The following is a 16,649-nucleotide window of genomic DNA, read 5'->3' on the forward strand; positions in this document are numbered from 1 at the left end:
ACCAGATGCAGTTTGAGCTCAGGAATACGTTGCGGTGCTATTCATTTTGGTGTGCGATGTTGAAAACGTATACTGAAAAATTGTTTTGAGAAAAAATTGATAATGGTGAAATGCTGACTACAAAGTGTATAACTTAGCTATTTTTGAAGATATTGGTCCAAAACTTCTTAGAGTAGATTTGGGGTCGGCAACTCACGGTTCCGGTTCCGGCTGGTCGGATCCGGTCCGCAACCATCTGACGTCCGGCCCATGGCTGGTAATCAGCAACTAAGATTGTGTTCCGGCCCGCGGTCAATTCAGAAATATACTTTTCCATGCAAAAGTGACTAAAGTGTGCGTTGACACAATAGTCTTTCCTACACTATCTGATATTTATGTAGGTATAGGTATCTAATCAGATAATAGAATAGGCACAAACATTCCTTTTATTGTCAGACTCGCCAATTCCTCTGCCAGAGTCTGTCTTTAAAAAAGTCGTGTCATGGCAATCGCAACAAGCGCTGCTTAGTAGGGCACCCGGGCCCACAGCCACCCATTCAGCCATTCGGACAAAATTTCTATTAAAAGTACGTTTCATCCTTTGACGCAGGACAAAGCATGTTAGCTGTCACAATTAAAAATCCGCTACGCGCTACGCTACCATATTTCCCAAATATTGCGTATGAACTATGATTGTTGCAAATTGTTATCATACTATAGGGGAAAACGGGGGAACACCGACCCCCTTAACCTTTTAGGGTCTAGTCACGTAATTTTTGGCCAAATCAATCTCTCAAATGATCAAAAGTGATCAATCTCTCAGTTTCATTGGATTGTCGCATCAATGCTACATACATTTCAACCAATTGTTTTCTTGTAGTGTCGTTCATAATTGCATTATTCCACATTTAGTGAGGGCCTACATTTTTTCGGGTTAACACCGACCGTTGTTTAACACCGCCCGAGCTCATCAGGCAAAGAAAGTTGCAGATTGCTGGACTATTAAGGAAAACATCCGAGATATAAGTTGTGAGACCTCTAGAGGATACCAATTCCTGTAAGTTTTATCTCCCTGTAAAAGCTTCTCTGGCACTGAGTCTACATTTTCAGACCGTGGAGAAGTTCACGTATGACGTCATAGGTCAGTGACCTGACGCGACCTGAAAATGCGGTTGGTGTTTCAAGGTTTGCCTTGAATCAAAGCCATGTTTCCTGGTCCCCAGCCGTGTACCAAATTTGAGCGCAATCGGCCCAGCCGTTTTCGAGATCTGGAAACGCCCCCTGCACGTGCGCACTGCGCACGTGCAGTAGCACCCAAGCTGCAACACGTGGGAATGCATTGCCTGGTGGGTGCCTACCTGTATGCCAAGTTTCAGCGAAATCGCCCCAGTAATTACCGAGTTATTAAAATGGGAACAAATTTGACACCTCTTATTGTTGTATTTTGCACGTGCACTGGGGGTGACCCACATGCATCGAGAGTATCCTATTTTCGGTAGAAGGGATGCAGCTACCCTACAAAAATTACCGCAAGACAATCGCCCAAGCGGCTGCTGATATATGAGCCTCTCAAAATCACTACTTTTGCAAAACAGCTTGAACACCCTTGACTTTTCACGTGGCACGTGCCACGACGGTCACTGAGAATTATCAAAAGTAGTCAATTACGGGGTAGAAGGGATGGGGCTACCCAGCAAAAAAGACCGCAGGCCAATCGGTCCAGCGGTTGCTGAGATATAAGCCTCTCAAAAGCGTTACAGGCCGGGTCGGGCCGGGCCGGGCCGGGCCGCTCATACTGAGATTTTTCCGTTACCTAACTACATATATTGAAAAGACTCGCTTCGCTCGCTGCGCTCGCTCGCTCGTAACAACGCAGCAGTTCGATAGACGACAGACGGCCGCTTTGTGGCATATCCCTAAGCTAATATGCACGAGGTTGCAAATCAGCTAAAAAAAAGCCAGTGAGCGCAAGCGAAAGCGAGCTTCCAAGCACTTTTCAAGCAGTTTCTAGCATTGACCTGGTATTCGTCTTAATCGGCGTAATTAACCAGATCCAAGACCAGATCGAAACCAATGACGGGTTTGAAACACCGATGCACAGAAGCTTTTTCGATTTGTGAGTGTGTGGTCAAACGGTAATTGTTGGAGATGAGCAAGAAAACTTCCTAGTCTTTTTTTCTTCTAGAAAAGAAAAATAATGTAGAAATTCTATAACAATAAGTAGAATAGTGAATACGTCTACAAACATTGAAGTTCGTCTGAGTAATACGTGGCACCGATAAAGAAATACTGTGGAACATACGCATTCAGATCATTGCAGAAAAGAATGTCAACTTCAAGCATCGCTAGTTGTGGAGGAGCGTCCATCCGCAGTCAGGCGGACGCGTTCAGAGCCGTCACAGACCAACAGGTGAGAGCACACTCAGCAGTCAGCGCGCGCCACCCGCGGCAGAGCAATGAACTGGCACTTTAGCCAGCCAATTGTTTCAAGTCAGGTCAGTTCAGGTCACTGACCACTGACCAGTGGCCAGTAACTTATGACGTTATAAGTGAGACTGAGCCTCTGCAAGGTCTGAGAACGACGCAACTTCGTAATACCCTCAAAGTCAGAGGAGCTTTCAGAGGGAGAACCTCTTTTCCGAGACCATGTTTGGCCGGAATCGCGATTCGGCGTATGTCGGCTCGCATTAAGGCCTGGCTACACTATGCGTTTTCTGCGTGCGTTTTTTGCGTGTTTGCGGGTTTTGCGTAACATCGTTCTAGAGAAATAAACGATATTACGTTTTTGTGATGTTCTTTATATTCAATTGTAGTTAATATAAGAGTTATAATAACTTCTGCATATAACTAATGTAAAAATTATATTATTTTTTACTTTTTTCTTGAACGATATTAGGCAAAAAACGCAAACCCGCAAAAAAACGCACGCAGAAAACGCATAGTGTAGCCAGGCCTTTAGCCGCGCGTTCGCAAGCTTTTCGTGGTTTCAAACGTTCAGACATGTGATTTGATGTTGCTCCCATGCATTAGGGTGGGTGTCAAGGTCACCTGAAGGTCAGGTCAGGGTCGTTGACCTTTGGTGACCTCGGTTCACTTTTTCGAGTTTTACATGTCTCTAGGCTAGTTTTTGGAGCTGATTTCGAATTTAGCAACCATTTGGTCATTTGCGAAGTAGTTTTGGCGCCTTCGTAACATGTTACGAAGCTGTCAGAGGTGGATGACAGGTACTACGAATACCCGTCACGACCCCTACCGGTTGACCTGACCTGACCTGACCTGACCTGACCCGACCTGGTTATACGCTTAACGACATCATCTGTGATCAAAACTAACACGATATTCGTGATCAGCACCCCGGAAAACCCCTTTGCAGCCACACTTTACGACTTTCTAACAGGTCCCGATATTCCCGATTTTTGGTCATTGAACTGACCTGGAAGGTCAACCGATGACCTAGGACCTTAAAGTTGGGTATCATTGGCTTCCTCTCGTGACGGGCAACACGCTCTTTTTTCCGCGAAGCTCTAGCTCCATCAGGGGCCAAACGCGAGAGGGGTCGTACACCCCCCCCCCCTTGTGCCGTCGAAGGACTCAAATGGCCTGTGCCGGCGAGGGTTAAACTATATCAGGCACATGGAATCGTAATTTCATACACTCCTTGCAAGGTGCGTTTCACTTTTGAATCGCTGACCCTGCGTGACGTCATATATGGTTACGGTTATGAGTTTTTCGTCAGTAACTCCCGATCTAATTGAGGTAGCAAGTCGGGAACGCCTCCAACGGACTCAGCAGGTCCGTTGGCAGCAGTAGCCATATTAGTCTTATGCCATATTAGTCTTACATTGTTTAACCCTCGCCCGTAAACGGCGATCTGCCACCTTCGCCCATGCAGGGGGGGGGTTGGTGCGACCCCCCCCCCCTTGGCGTTTGAAAACGGAGCGTCGTAGAGCTTAGCGGAAAAGATCAACGGATTGCTCTCGCCGAGATCTCGCGATTGGTGGTATATTTTTTGGTCCTAGGTCAACATTTGACCTACTTTTGACCGGTCAAAGGCCAAATTTTCGGAAAAATAGACTTTTTTCAACTTTCCGCGGCGATTGCGGCAAAACGGTGGGAGATATCGACTTGAAACCTTCACTATCGTGTTCCTTGATCAATTCTCTATCGGTTGGTATGTATTTCGTTTCCCTAGCTCTAAAATGGCGCGTTGGGAGCGCCGGAAGTCGGCAAGGTCACAGTCGGCGGCAGAAATCGAAAAATCAAAATTTAAATTTTTGAAATCTGATTGTATTTTTGGATTTGGAAGGTCCATTTGCTCCCTATAGAAGCTAATATTGCTGCATATTCCCATTGAGGTGACAAGAATTAGCAAAATAGTGGTTCGGGCGCTTTTCAAAAATAGTACCGGACGCTGTTCCTCTTGTGACGTCATAGCTCCGTGACCTGACCTGACCCGGTCAAGTTTCTTATACCATATGATAGCCAATACTTGCCCCAACATGCATGGGAAGTTTCATCACGATCCATCAACCGATGTCCGTACCACCGGCAGGAAACCTCGGGCGTTGGCACTCAGTTTGTGAAAATCCGGCCGGAGGCTGTTCCCTTTGTGACGTCATAACTCCGTGACCTGACATGACCCGGTCAATTTTTTTTATCAAAAGATGCGCAAGGTTTGCCCCATAAGGTACCCAAAATTTGGCGGCGCTGCGCGCCGCCGTTTTTGCACTATTTCCGAAAAACCTCAGGGGGGTTGCACCAACCCCCCCCCCTACATAGGCGAGGGTTAAAAGAGGCCGTGCTACTTATATGGCACGAGAATGTCATTAATATCCTTTGGTGGGATCAGTTAATTCGGCGCTTTTGTGACGTTCAATAATCTGTACATTTCTGTAGGGGGATGTCGTCCCGGTTCTCCCCATGTATTATTCGCCAATCAGCTTAACACTACCAGTGACGTCACTGGTGGATCGCCAATCGCGGCCGTCCGGCCGGCCGGGCCCGTAGAAGGCCAAACGCAGACGTTTTCAGAAAAGCGTAAGCCGTATAGACACAGTCGCGGATGGAGTTTTGCTGTGATTCGGCTCTCCAAGAGTGCGTCAGCGGACCAGAAACCGGTTAAAGGTCATAGCGGCGCCGCTGACCCATGGGGGGGGGGGGCTGCTAATTAGTTGAGCCGGAATTGGGATAGGATAAGCCGGTATGGGATTGGGATAGAAACTCAGCGAGACTAAGGGATTGTGTTGTGCCTTCGGTAGGCCCCCCAAAATCACCGGTGTAGTGCCCTCAGGGCCGCCGGTTATGAAGCCTTTGGAGGCACTGGTGTGGGCCCTCACAGGTAGGTACCGGTGTGAGGCCCTCAGAGGCATTGGTGCGGGGCCCCAGAGGTGCCGCTGTGGGCCCTCTGAGGTGCTAGTGTGTGGCCCTCAGAGGCGCCGGTGAGGGTCCTCACAGTTGCAATTGTGGGCCCTCAGAGACACTGCAGTGTGGGGTCATCAACTTCGGGTGTGGGACCCTTAGAGCTGCTGGCTCGAACTCTATAAGACGACAGGGGCTCTCAGAGACCGACAAGGGCCCTCAAGAGGTCTGCGGTGTCTTCAGGAGCCCTGTGGAGTCCTCAGAGACCAGCAAGGTACTCTCAGACGCCGGTGGGGGCCCTCAGAGTCGTCGGTGTGGGGCCCTCAAAAGTCACCGGTGAGTGGCCGTCCGATGCGAAGGTCCCGTCTTAGGCCGTCAGAGGCTCCGGCGTTGAGCCCTCAGAGCCGCCGATATATGGCCTTAAGAAGCACTGGTTTGGGCCTTTGGAACTTCATTCAGGGGTGCCGGTTGAACTCAGAGGTGGCAGTGTGGGGCCCTCAGCTGGGCACCGGTTTGGGGCTTTCACAGCCGCCGGTGAGGGCCCTCGCAGGCGCCGTTATGGGGGCCTTCAATCATTGGGTTAAGGGGTCATCACAGGCGTGTGTGGAACCCTTAGAGCTGCTGGTCCCTGATAGGCCGGTAAGGTCCCTCAAAGGTCGCCAATGGGCCCTGAGAGGCCGGCAAGGGGCCTTCAAATGCCGACAAGAAACAATAAAAAGCCGGTGTGTGGCTCTTATGGAGAGAAGTGTGGCTATTCGGAGCACGTAACAGTGGTCGATAAAACTTCCAACGTGCCAACGCTCGTTGGAGCAAGATATTAGCAATACTTGGAAGAGCTGGAGACAGTCCGCCCGTCTACATGGATGCTTCCTTACGCCTAAAATACAGCATTGACTTATGACTTTCTAATCGTCCGGTGCTGTTATCGGCTGCTCGGTACCGCGTGTATGTTCCCTCATTCACTCCTGGTCATCCTTCGGTCACCCCTCGCTGGGTCGGGCCAGTCGGCTATTTTTATCCTCTTTCCGGCTAGGCCACCCGCTAAGCTCCCGCCGTGCCGCGCCGTCTGCGAGGGACCTGACCCTTCTGCCGGCAGAGGTTTCTCCAGGTGTCTCCAAGGAGCCATCGTAGCGCTAAGGGTGTGCTCCGCATACACATGCATTGATTTTCGCCCTTACTAGCAGGGCCGCTGGCACGCGTTGGCAGCGCCCCGCGGGCATTTTTTCGCTTAGGGTCATTTTGTGGTAAGGAGGATCAGAAAATCACCCTTCCAACTTTCTCCAGGCCTGGGTGTTTTATCGAGCGCGCCTGAAAACGCACAGTGGACCGGAATCACACTTCGATTGCGTTACTTCGTATAAGGTAATACGATCAAAAGTGCGCTCTTTTCTCAATCAATAAGGACAAGTGCGTTGAAACACACTTTTAAAGTTTTAGGTTAAAAGCTTTAAAATGCTAAATTTCAACATTTCTACGCTGATGATAATCGTTAGTTGTTTCAGACTTTGGCATGAAAACGTAGGCATTCAGATCCACCGTGTGACCGGTCACCGTATGCAGTAGTGTGATGGTGTGACTGTGAGTTGGGGAGTCAAGGCCGTGTGGGGATAAGGTGAGGAGATGCCGGTGTGCCGACGCGGCAATTGGCAGTGATTAGACAGTTGTGCATGCATTGTTCATCTAGCATATCATTTGCTTGGGCAAATTTATAGGCATGGCGCCTGTTTATCCGTCTAATTCAAAGGAAAGGTGTGAGTACCAATACCGGTCGTACTTTTCATAGTCATAGTCCAGGTCCTGAAATGACTGGCACCTGAAATTTTCAGGATATGTAGAGGCTCATTCCCAGACGTTGTGCCAAATTTTGCGGCGCTACGCGACACCACCTTTTACGCTATTCGCGAAAAAAAACTTAGGGAGGCTGCATCCCCCTCCCGCCAGTCGAGGGCTAAGTTGGAGACAGTGATGGGACTAAGATGTTCGTTGGAGCAACTCCAAGCATTTTATCGACCTCTGGCACGTAAGGTGTTCTTTCGAGCCCTGTGGGGCCCTTCTGAGTCGAAAATGCCATCGTGGACCCTCAGCCGCCAATTGGCGTCGCAGGGCCCATCGGGCCCGAGAGGCCCCCTGATCCGATGGGGGCACGTGCCCCCTGCCCCCCCTCCGGGTGCAGATAGAGAATGAAATCGGCTTGCGGGACACAACAATTGCAATCGTTCCTTCTCCCGTCGCGAGGTCGCCCATCCGACCCATATCCCAAGATTGTCAACCCTGGGGCTCGGGTCGGCAATGTATCGGCAAGGAAATTAGCTTTAGGTGGGTAAAAAAGTTACTAAGAGTCATTAGTTGTCGTTACTTTCAGTAATAACAACGATAAAGTGCCAAATGTACCCGACGTACGGCTTGGAGCCGGGCGCCGCGCAGTCTCCACCAGTGATGTCACGCTAATGCTTAGCGACCAGTCCATTGGAAATTGCGGGATGATTCTACCTCTCTTATACGGCCTTGCATTTCTGTGCCTTGTATAGTTAACTTTTGAACTGAAGAAGGAACGTTTCCGAAATATATTCATTCATTTTAGGCTAATTTTGGATTGTTAAAAGATAGTGAGCATACGGTTATTCTTCTACGATATTCAATTATGCTGCTCATTCGAGTACTTCGCCACCTTATTACATTTATCATCGCCTGTTTTACTGACGACGGGCAGTAATAGCCACATGTTCCAGTGGAATGTCCTGAATAAATTGTTACGAGCGAGCGAGCGTAGCGAGCGAAGTGAGTCTTTTCAATATAACGGAAAAATCTCAGTATGAGCGGCCCGGCCCGGCCCGGCCCGGCCCGGCCTGTAACGCTTTTGAGAGGCTTATAGCTCAGCAACCGCTGGACCGATTGGCCTGCGGTCTTTTTTGTTGGGTAGCCCCATCACTTCTACCCCGTAATTGACTACTTTTGATACATCTCAGTGACCGTCGTGGCACGTGCCACGTGAAAAGTCAAGGGTGTTCAAGCTGTTTTGCAAAAGTAGTGATTTTGAGAGGCTCATATCTCAGCAGCCGTTTGGGCGATTGACTTGCGGTAATTTTTGTAGGGTAGCAGCATCCCTTCTACCCAAAATAGGATACTCTCGATGTATGTGGGTCACCCCCAGTGCACGTGCAAAATACAACAATAAGAGGTGCCAAATTTGTTCCCATTTCAGTAACTCGGTAATTACTGGGGCGATTTCGCTGAAACTTGGCATACAGGTAGGCACCCACCAGGCAATGCATTCCCATGTATTGCGGTTAGGGTGCTACTGCACGTGCGCACGTGCAGGGGGCGTTTCCAGATCTCGAGAACGGCTGGGCCGATTGCGCTCAAATTTGGTACACGGTTGGGGACCAGTTAGTAGGGTGCCGTGCAAAAGTCATTTTGGACACCGTTTGCACGTGCGCACGTGCAGAATGCCGCTTCCAGATCTCAGGAACGTCTGGGCCGATTGCGTTCAAATTTGGCACACCGCTAGCGACCGGTTAGAAGGGTGCTTTGCACAAGCCCGTTGGAAGCACCCTCTCGCCCTTCCGCACGTGCAGGGCTCACTATCTCGCTCGCTCGTTCTTCGCCCAAAAGGCGTTTTACTGGTCTATTGTTATTACGAGCGAGCGAGCGCAGCGAGCGAAGTGAGTCTTTTCAATATAACGGAAAAATCTCAGTATTAGCGGCCCGGCCCGGCCTGTAACGCTTTTGAGAGGCTTATATCTCAGCAACCGCTGGACCGATTGGCCTGCGGTCTTTTTTGCTGGGTAGCCCCATCCCTTCTACCCCGTAATTGACTACTTTTGATACAACTCAGTGACCGTCGTGGCACGTGCCACGTGAAAAGTCAAGGGTGTTCAGGCTGTTTTGCAAAAGTAGTGATTTTGAGAGGCTCATATCTCAGCAGCCGCTTGGGTGATTGTCTCGCGGTAAATTTTGTAGGGTAGCTGCATCCCTTCTACCAAAGGTCGCATACTCTTGATCTATGTGAGTGACCCCCACTGCACGTGCAAAATACAAAAAGAAGAGGTGCCAAATTTGTTCCCATTTCCATAACTCGGTAATTACTGGGGCGATTTCACTGAAACTTGGCATACATGTAGGCACCCACCAGGCAATGCATTCCCATGTCTTGCGGTTAGGGTGTTACTGCACGTGCGCACGTGCAGGGGGCGCTTCCAGATCTCGAGAACGGCTGGGCCGATTGCGCTCAAATTTGGTACACGGTTGGGGACTGGTTAGTAGGGTGCCGTGCAAAAGTCAGTTTGGACCCGTTTGCACGTGCGCACGTGCAAAATGCCGCTTCCAGATCTCAGGAACGGCTGGGCCGATCGCGTTCATATTTGGCACACCGCTAGCGACCGGTTAGAAGGGTGCTTTGCACAAGCCCGTTGGAAGTACCCTCTCGCCCTTCCGCACGTGGCACGTGCAGGGCTCACTATCTCGCTCGCTCGTTCTTCGCCCAAAAGGCGTTTTACTGGTTTTAACCAGCCAAGTGAGTCAGTAATTCCGAAGTCGTGCTTACTCTTGTACAACAGTCCATCATGCCAGATCTCGTCAAAGTATTTAGAAATGTCGAGGTATATAGCAGTAAAGTCTCGTCCCATGTCAAGTGATTTCTACAAGTTGTGAGTCAGATATAAAAGCTGTTGTTCTATACTGTGGCTACGCCGGTATCCACTCTGCTTATCGGTCAAAAGAGAATGATTCAGTAAATGGGAATATATACCTTTGAAGACGATTTTTTCGAAGACTTTAGATAACGATGAAAGTATACTGATGGGGCGGTAACAAGTGTACAGGGTGTTTCATAAAGAATGTCAATTTTAAATTCGCCATATTAACCATATAAAACAATATATTTGCACACTTTACAGATTCACATACACCAGAAGACTTGGACATTTGATTTTTGTCGGTTCTATTTCCTCTATCTAGACAAACGGTTCCACTATAGCCCCGTGAAGATCAACGCACTATCGGGCCCGTCCACGGATATGGCGCACGGTTCGGGGCACTTCTTCTCAGTCCATGGGGAGTCAACGAAGTCTTGCTCTAACTCTAAAATGAACTCTAAAGTGAAGGGTAAACTCTTAAAATGAAGCCGAAACTTTCTCATTAATTTGGAGATGTTCTTAAGACTTCCGAGCTGCAACACTATCCACGCCTGCTGTTCTTTCGAAAATGGCTTTGAGCGCGGCGAGCCGCGAGGTGACCCCGACACTGCCCAATCCCGTTCTGAAAAAGGAATGACGACAACTTTGGTATTGAATGCTACTAGTATTTATATAAAATGTCCATCAATTTCCAACAATTCTTGAAAGTTTGCACGTGCTAGACACATTTTTATTTATGAACTCCCAAGTTTAAAATTGACATTCATTATGAAACACCCTGTAGTCAGAAGGTGATCCTTTGTTTTTGAAAATTGGTTTTATGTCCGCTTCTTTAAACTTCGATGGATAAATTCCCTGACTTAGTGACATATTAAAAAGTTTGGATAATGGTTCTGCGATGATAAGAGTGGTTAACTTGATAAGCTTAACTGGGATTTCATCGGGGCCTGTTGATTTGTTAGAATCGAGTGAATTTAGTATTTGGAGAACCTCTCTCTCGAATGTCATCAGTTCACCCAGAGTGGGCACCGGCGTTCTGTCTGAGTCATGATTTAGTGGATGTCTGTGTGTGCCTGTTAAGTCGACCGTCGCTTGACTGGCGAAATGATTGTTTAATAGCGTCGCTTTTTCGAAGTCGTCAGTTAATATGTCTCCGTTATGTCCCTCTAGTGGTGGAATAGCGTAGTCGCGTGTTCGTCCTGTCATTGTGCGTAGTGTCTCGTGGTACTTGTGTGGGTCGTGCTTAACCCTATTAGTGGCAGGGGGGGGGGGTTGTTTTCATCCACCCCTCAGGTTTTTCGGGAATATCTCCGAAACCGCTGAAGCTACGATGCTGACATTTTCTGACTTTTCCTAAAACTAAATTGGGCACATTCCCTGAAAATTTCAAAATCATAACTTTACCAGGGGCGGCTTCAGAGCACTGGGAATTGGGGGGTCCTATTCGCGAAGCGAGTCATTTGGGCGAAGATCCCGATGCTGATGTATTATAACTGTATGCACCAGTTTTACGAACAGTGAATGAAAGGTATCATGTGATAACATATACAAAGTTATTGTGCATCCTCTTTTGACACGGTTTTGCTATAATAGGCGAATCCAGGCGTCCAAAAAGGGGGGTTATGTTTTACCTCCCAACATAGGTGCCCTGACACCGCCTATGCATGACCAATACAATTGCAGTCCTTCTAAAGATCACAGTCGCCCCATCAATCCGAGGTCGCTGGCGCCCCTCTAGAGCCACTGGCGCCTACCTGAACCGGGACTTCAGTCGGCCAATCCTTGATCAATGGCGCCCCTCTGAAACCACTGATGCTCCTCTGAAAATCCCAGTCGGACCATCCGAGATCAATGGCGCCCCTCCAGAGCGTCCGACGCCCTACTGAAGGCAGCAGTGACACCATCCAAGTATTGTACCCCTCTAGAGCACCCGGTGCCCTTCTGAAGATCACATTCGCCCTATCCGAGGTCGTTGACGCCCTCCAGTAGTCACTGACGCGAAACTGTATGGAGACTTCGGTCGCCCCGCCCCATTCAAGATTGATAGCCCCCCCCCCCGAAACCACTGACGCTAGGCAAGTATTGGACAATGGGGCTTTTTCATCGAGACCAAGGGACCTTTTCAAGATGCAGCAGCCGAGCTGGGCTAGGATGTGCCAAGCGTTCCTTATAAGGCTGTCTCGTAAGTGCCACCCCTCGTTGCGATACCGCCCCTCAATGCGACGCTGCCCTTTCACCCTACAATGCCACCCCTCAATGCAAGTGGCGCCCCTCAGCGCTGTGCCGCCCATTATTGCGATGCCGACAGCGCCTAGCAGTGGGGTGCCGCCCCCAGCGTAAGCGTTTTTTTATTGAACGTGCTGGGGGTGTTTGAACACCCACTTCTAACTCAGCTTGTGGGCCACGTCGAGACACGCAGTAGGCGGCGTTCGAAAGAGCGTCAAAAACTATTACAAAACTACTTAGATCATTTTTAAGGTTAGTTCGCACTGGTCGAAGGTCAAGTCACCAGCGACAACCGAAAATCAAATTTCGCCGATGTTGACATTTTTCGACAGAGCGGCGCATGTCAGGATTCAGAAAGAGATTGACCTACAGCGCTTCAGCAAAGCGCATATTCGATAGCTCTTTTTATGCTCTCTCTTATTGATTATCTCAGATTTGACCTAAGGTACACGTTTTAGCCTCAAAATATACTTTTCGCGGAGGACGTTTATCTGTAATACCTCTTGGCTCAGACCTGCACGAGATTAGCTTATCCAGCATCGTGTTCCATTTTTTTCGAGACAGACGAGTCGCTTGGCGCGCACGATCAGCTGAGCGCCGGCAGGGGCGCTCCCAGGCACACAGAGGCGGTCCAAGTACACACCCCCTATACCCGATTAACACAACAGCACACACCCTAAAAAGCAAAATAATCGGTATTAAAATATCGTCATGTTTTGTCATTCGCGCGCCATAATTGCATTCAACATTCTTCTGCTGTCAAATGTTTTGCGTGTTATTTTCTTTCAATAATAGGATAATGTGAACTATCATTTATACGTTTTTCCAACAGCATCATTATTTATAATTTAATTAGGCAGCTTTTGACATGAATACTAGACAAAATTTGATAAAAAGAAGCAATATCTTTAACATGCTATAGTTCTTGATTTAAAACAATTTTACTGTTTACAAGTTTATTTGCAAACTTTTTCTTATCGGAGGTGCCACTGGCGATGAAGCTTAGTGAAATCGGTTTTTGTGTAGTTGGTAAAAATACTTATGAATTGTTAACTACAAACACTTGTAATTACAAGTTTTTAGTGAAACAGGCCTCAGGTCATAAACGTTCACCAGCAGTTTTTTGGCTATAACTTTTGATAGACGTGCTAGAGGCGGCGAAAACACGTCAGATGTGGTCAGCTGTTGTTGTTGTTGTTCGTCCTCTCGGCGTCTAGCGACGCGAAGCCTCGCGGCTTAGCATCCCTCTGCGCGCGGCCGCCATGGCCGCGATGTAACTTGTGCTCCTTGCAGTCTCTCTGGTTGGGGCGTGTATGCTTCCCGTCAGGCGGAACCGAAGCCCCATCTGCGCTGGGCACCGCAACAGAATGTGATCTGGGGTGTCGGCTTCCTCCTTACAGAGTGGGCAGAGGGCTCCGCCGCATGCTCGTTCATTGCAGGCGTCGCACTGCCGTGTGGGGCTCTTGCCGATGCGATGCAGGTATTGTTGCGACCCTGACCAGTGTCCGGCTCTCAGCTGGTGGACGTCGATAGCCGTCAGACGGTCTAGGCCAGACACTGTGGGTGGGCGCGTTGTCCCCATCAGGGTTCGGAACCAGCCTGGGGGTCGCTGCTCTCGTGTGCGAGCGTCCGCCGCTCGCGCCGCTGCTCTATGCACTGTGCGCATGTCCACCGGTACCTGCTCTTGGGGGAGAGATGCCGCCTCCTTGGCTAGGCTGTCGGCCATCTCATTCCCAGGCAGCCCGCAGTGGGACGGGACCCATTGTAGGCGCACCTGCCGCTCTCCATTGTCGGACACCAGGGCCAGAGCGTCCCAGACAGCTCGGTTCAGCTGCGTCCTTTGCTCGGCCGGGCCACTCCGTAGGGCAGATAGAGCTGCTTGCGAGTCGGTACACAGTATGATGGGGTCCTCCTCATGATCAGTGTGGTTGCCGATGTAGTTAAGTGTCTCGCGGAGTGCCACCATCTCCGCTCGGTAACTCGAGCAGAGCTTGCCCGCTGGTGCGCGGAGCTCGTGGCTCCCCCGTCGGGCCACTCGATATAGCCGCCCGCTCCACCGTCCAGCACTCCTCCCGTGGCGGATCCGTCCGTCCAGGCCCAGGTCGCGCACTGGGGGAGGGACGCCAGGTGCAGGGCGGCCGCCTGTCGGCGGGTCTCCGCGGACGCTCCGGAGGGGGGTGTGGCTCCTATCCCCAGGTCAAAGACCACCGGGGGGGCCTCCTCCCACGGGGCGACGCTGGGCGGCAGCACCGGCTCGATCGGGGCCACGACACCTGCCATGTGCCAGGCCTCCAGACCCACCGTGCGCCAGCCCGTCACCGCCTTCAACCGTGGGTTGACGGTCGCGTCCGCTACTCGGCGTAGTGGGTCCTCTTCTGGGAGGGCTCTTGCCTTCGCGAGGAATCGCGCCGCCAGGGTGGTTTTCCGGGCCGTCACCGGAGCCAGTCCTGCCTCCGCCATCAGGGCTTCGGTGGGGGTTGAGCGCGTGCAGCCCGTTATGACGCGGGCGGCCTCCCTCATCTCCCTCTCCAGTACCTCCACGTGGGAGGGGGACGCGGCCGGTAGCCACGCTGCGGCGGCGTGCTCCAGCGCGCCTCTGACGTAGCCGTTGGCCACGATGCGGAGTTGCCGCTCTTCCAGCCCCCAGTCCCTGCCCGTCAGTCTCCTGAGGTGTTGCAGTCTCGGTCGGGTTCTCTGTCGCATCCTCTTGCAGTGCGGGCCGAAGTGGAGGAGGCGATCCAGCGTTACTCCGAGCAGGTTGAGAGTCTCGCGGGCCTCAACTCTCGCTCCAGCCACCCTGATGGACAGGTCCACTGCGTCCTTCGGCCACTGCGAGAGCACCAGGACCTGGGTTTTCTCTCCCGAGACGACCATCTTCGATGTCCTGGCCCATCTTGTCAGCGTGTCAGCGGCTTGCTGGGCTCGGTGTCTGGCCGTCTCGATGCTCGCACCCGCGCACAGGGTTGCAGTGTCGTCGGCGTACATATAGGGTGTGCATCCTTGGATCGCCTTGAGGGAGTGTGCGAGGGGTGCCGCCCACAACAGAAACAAGAGCGGGGACAGGACGCTACCTTGCGGTAGGCCCGCCCGAAACACCCGTTCGCCACTCTTCACTCCGTTCACCTCGACGGCGACTCGTCGGTCTCGGAGCCACTGCCACGTCCACTGCACCATGCAGCGCGGGAGTCCCAGTTCTAGCAGTCTCAGACGTAGGAGGCGATGGTCCACCACGTCATAGGCGCGCGCGAAGTCATACCCGACCAGCACGTACTTCTGGGCGGTGGTGCCTTCTGGTGGGTCTGCACGTCTGGACTTGGGCCGATTCCATCCGTCTTGCACTTGCTGGACGAGTCTGCCGATGCTGTCCTCGACCGATCGACCAGCCCTGAAGCCGACCTGCTCCGGTGGGACCAGTCCGCGGGACTCGGCCAGGAAGGTGAGACGTCGCTTGATGAGTCGCTCAGCCAACTTGCCGACGTGCGAGGTCAGAGCAATGGGGCGGTAGCTCGCGGTGAGTCGCTTGTCCTTCCCCGCCTTGGGGATGGGGACCACCGTCGCTTGTCGCCACTGCCTCGGGACCTCTGCGGTCCGCCACGACATGTTGATGATGGTCAGCAGGACCTTGCGAGCCACCGGTCCCAGATGTCGGAGCATCTCGTTCGAGATGCCGTCTGGTCCGGGGGCCTTCTTGAGCTGGAGTCCGCTGAGCTCTCTGACCAGGTCCTGCAGGCTGAAGGGACCGCATGCTCCTTCTCGACGATCGCCGCACCCGCGGCAGGAGCGGTGCTCTTCCCGTAGCTGCCTCTTGGTATCGCGGTCCAGCTTCGGTATGCGCACCTGCTTCGAGACCCTCGCATACTCTTGGACGAAGGCCTCTGCCTTATCGCGGTCGGTTACGATGAGGCGGTCTCCCTTCAGCATCGCTTGGCCGTCCCTGGGCTCATCGTCACAACATCGCTCCCACTTCTTCAGCGTCTTGTGGACCCTGCCGACGTTGGCTGGCCTGTTCAAGGTGGTGGAGACGAAGTCCTTGAAGTGTGCGATGGTGGCCTTCTTCTCCAGTTCGGCCGCGCGCCGCTTGGCCGCGATCCAGCGCTCCCGGGACGGTGTGTCACCATCGCGCAGGGCCGCGCGCGCCGCGCGCCGTTCTATGATCGCCTCCTGGAGGTCGGGGTCCAAGGCCCACGGGCGAGGATCCGCCCTGGCGCCTCGCGGGATGTGGCGCACTGCAGCCCGTTGCAGCGCCGACTCGAACCGGTCCGCCAATACCTGAGTCGTCAGGTCCGGCTCCAGTTCGGCCAGCGACTGCTCGCAGTCGGCCGCGAACGCCTGCCACTCCGCCTTGTGGAACGCCCACTTGGTCTTGCGGACCCTCCTGGGGGCGCCGTCTCGGACCTCACCTCCACCACCATGGGAAGGTGGTCGCTCCCAAGGTCAGGGCCGAGAGACCAC

General features: G+C 51.9%; 1 protein-coding gene across 1 annotated transcript in view; it reads left to right on the plus strand.

The window, feature by feature from the left end:
* Positions 1-1,742: 1,742 nt before the first annotated feature.
* The window catches only part of LOC122380501 (coiled-coil domain-containing protein 113-like), a gene marked incomplete at its 3' end in the record, with an annotated part of 90,466 nt that continues 75,559 nt past the window's right edge, over positions 1,743-16,649 (plus strand). The window contains exon 1 of the mRNA XM_043363693.1: positions 1,743-2,389. Within this exon, the coding sequence (XP_043219628.1) occupies positions 2,306-2,389 (84 nt within the window). The remainder of the gene's footprint in view (positions 2,390-16,649) is intronic.

Source organism: Amphibalanus amphitrite, unplaced genomic scaffold (assembly GCF_019059575.1).
Source record: "Amphibalanus amphitrite isolate SeventyFive unplaced genomic scaffold, NRLGWU_Aamphi_draft 000099F_arrow, whole genome shotgun sequence".
Lineage (NCBI taxonomy): Eukaryota > Metazoa > Arthropoda > Thecostraca > Balanomorpha > Balanidae > Amphibalanus > Amphibalanus amphitrite.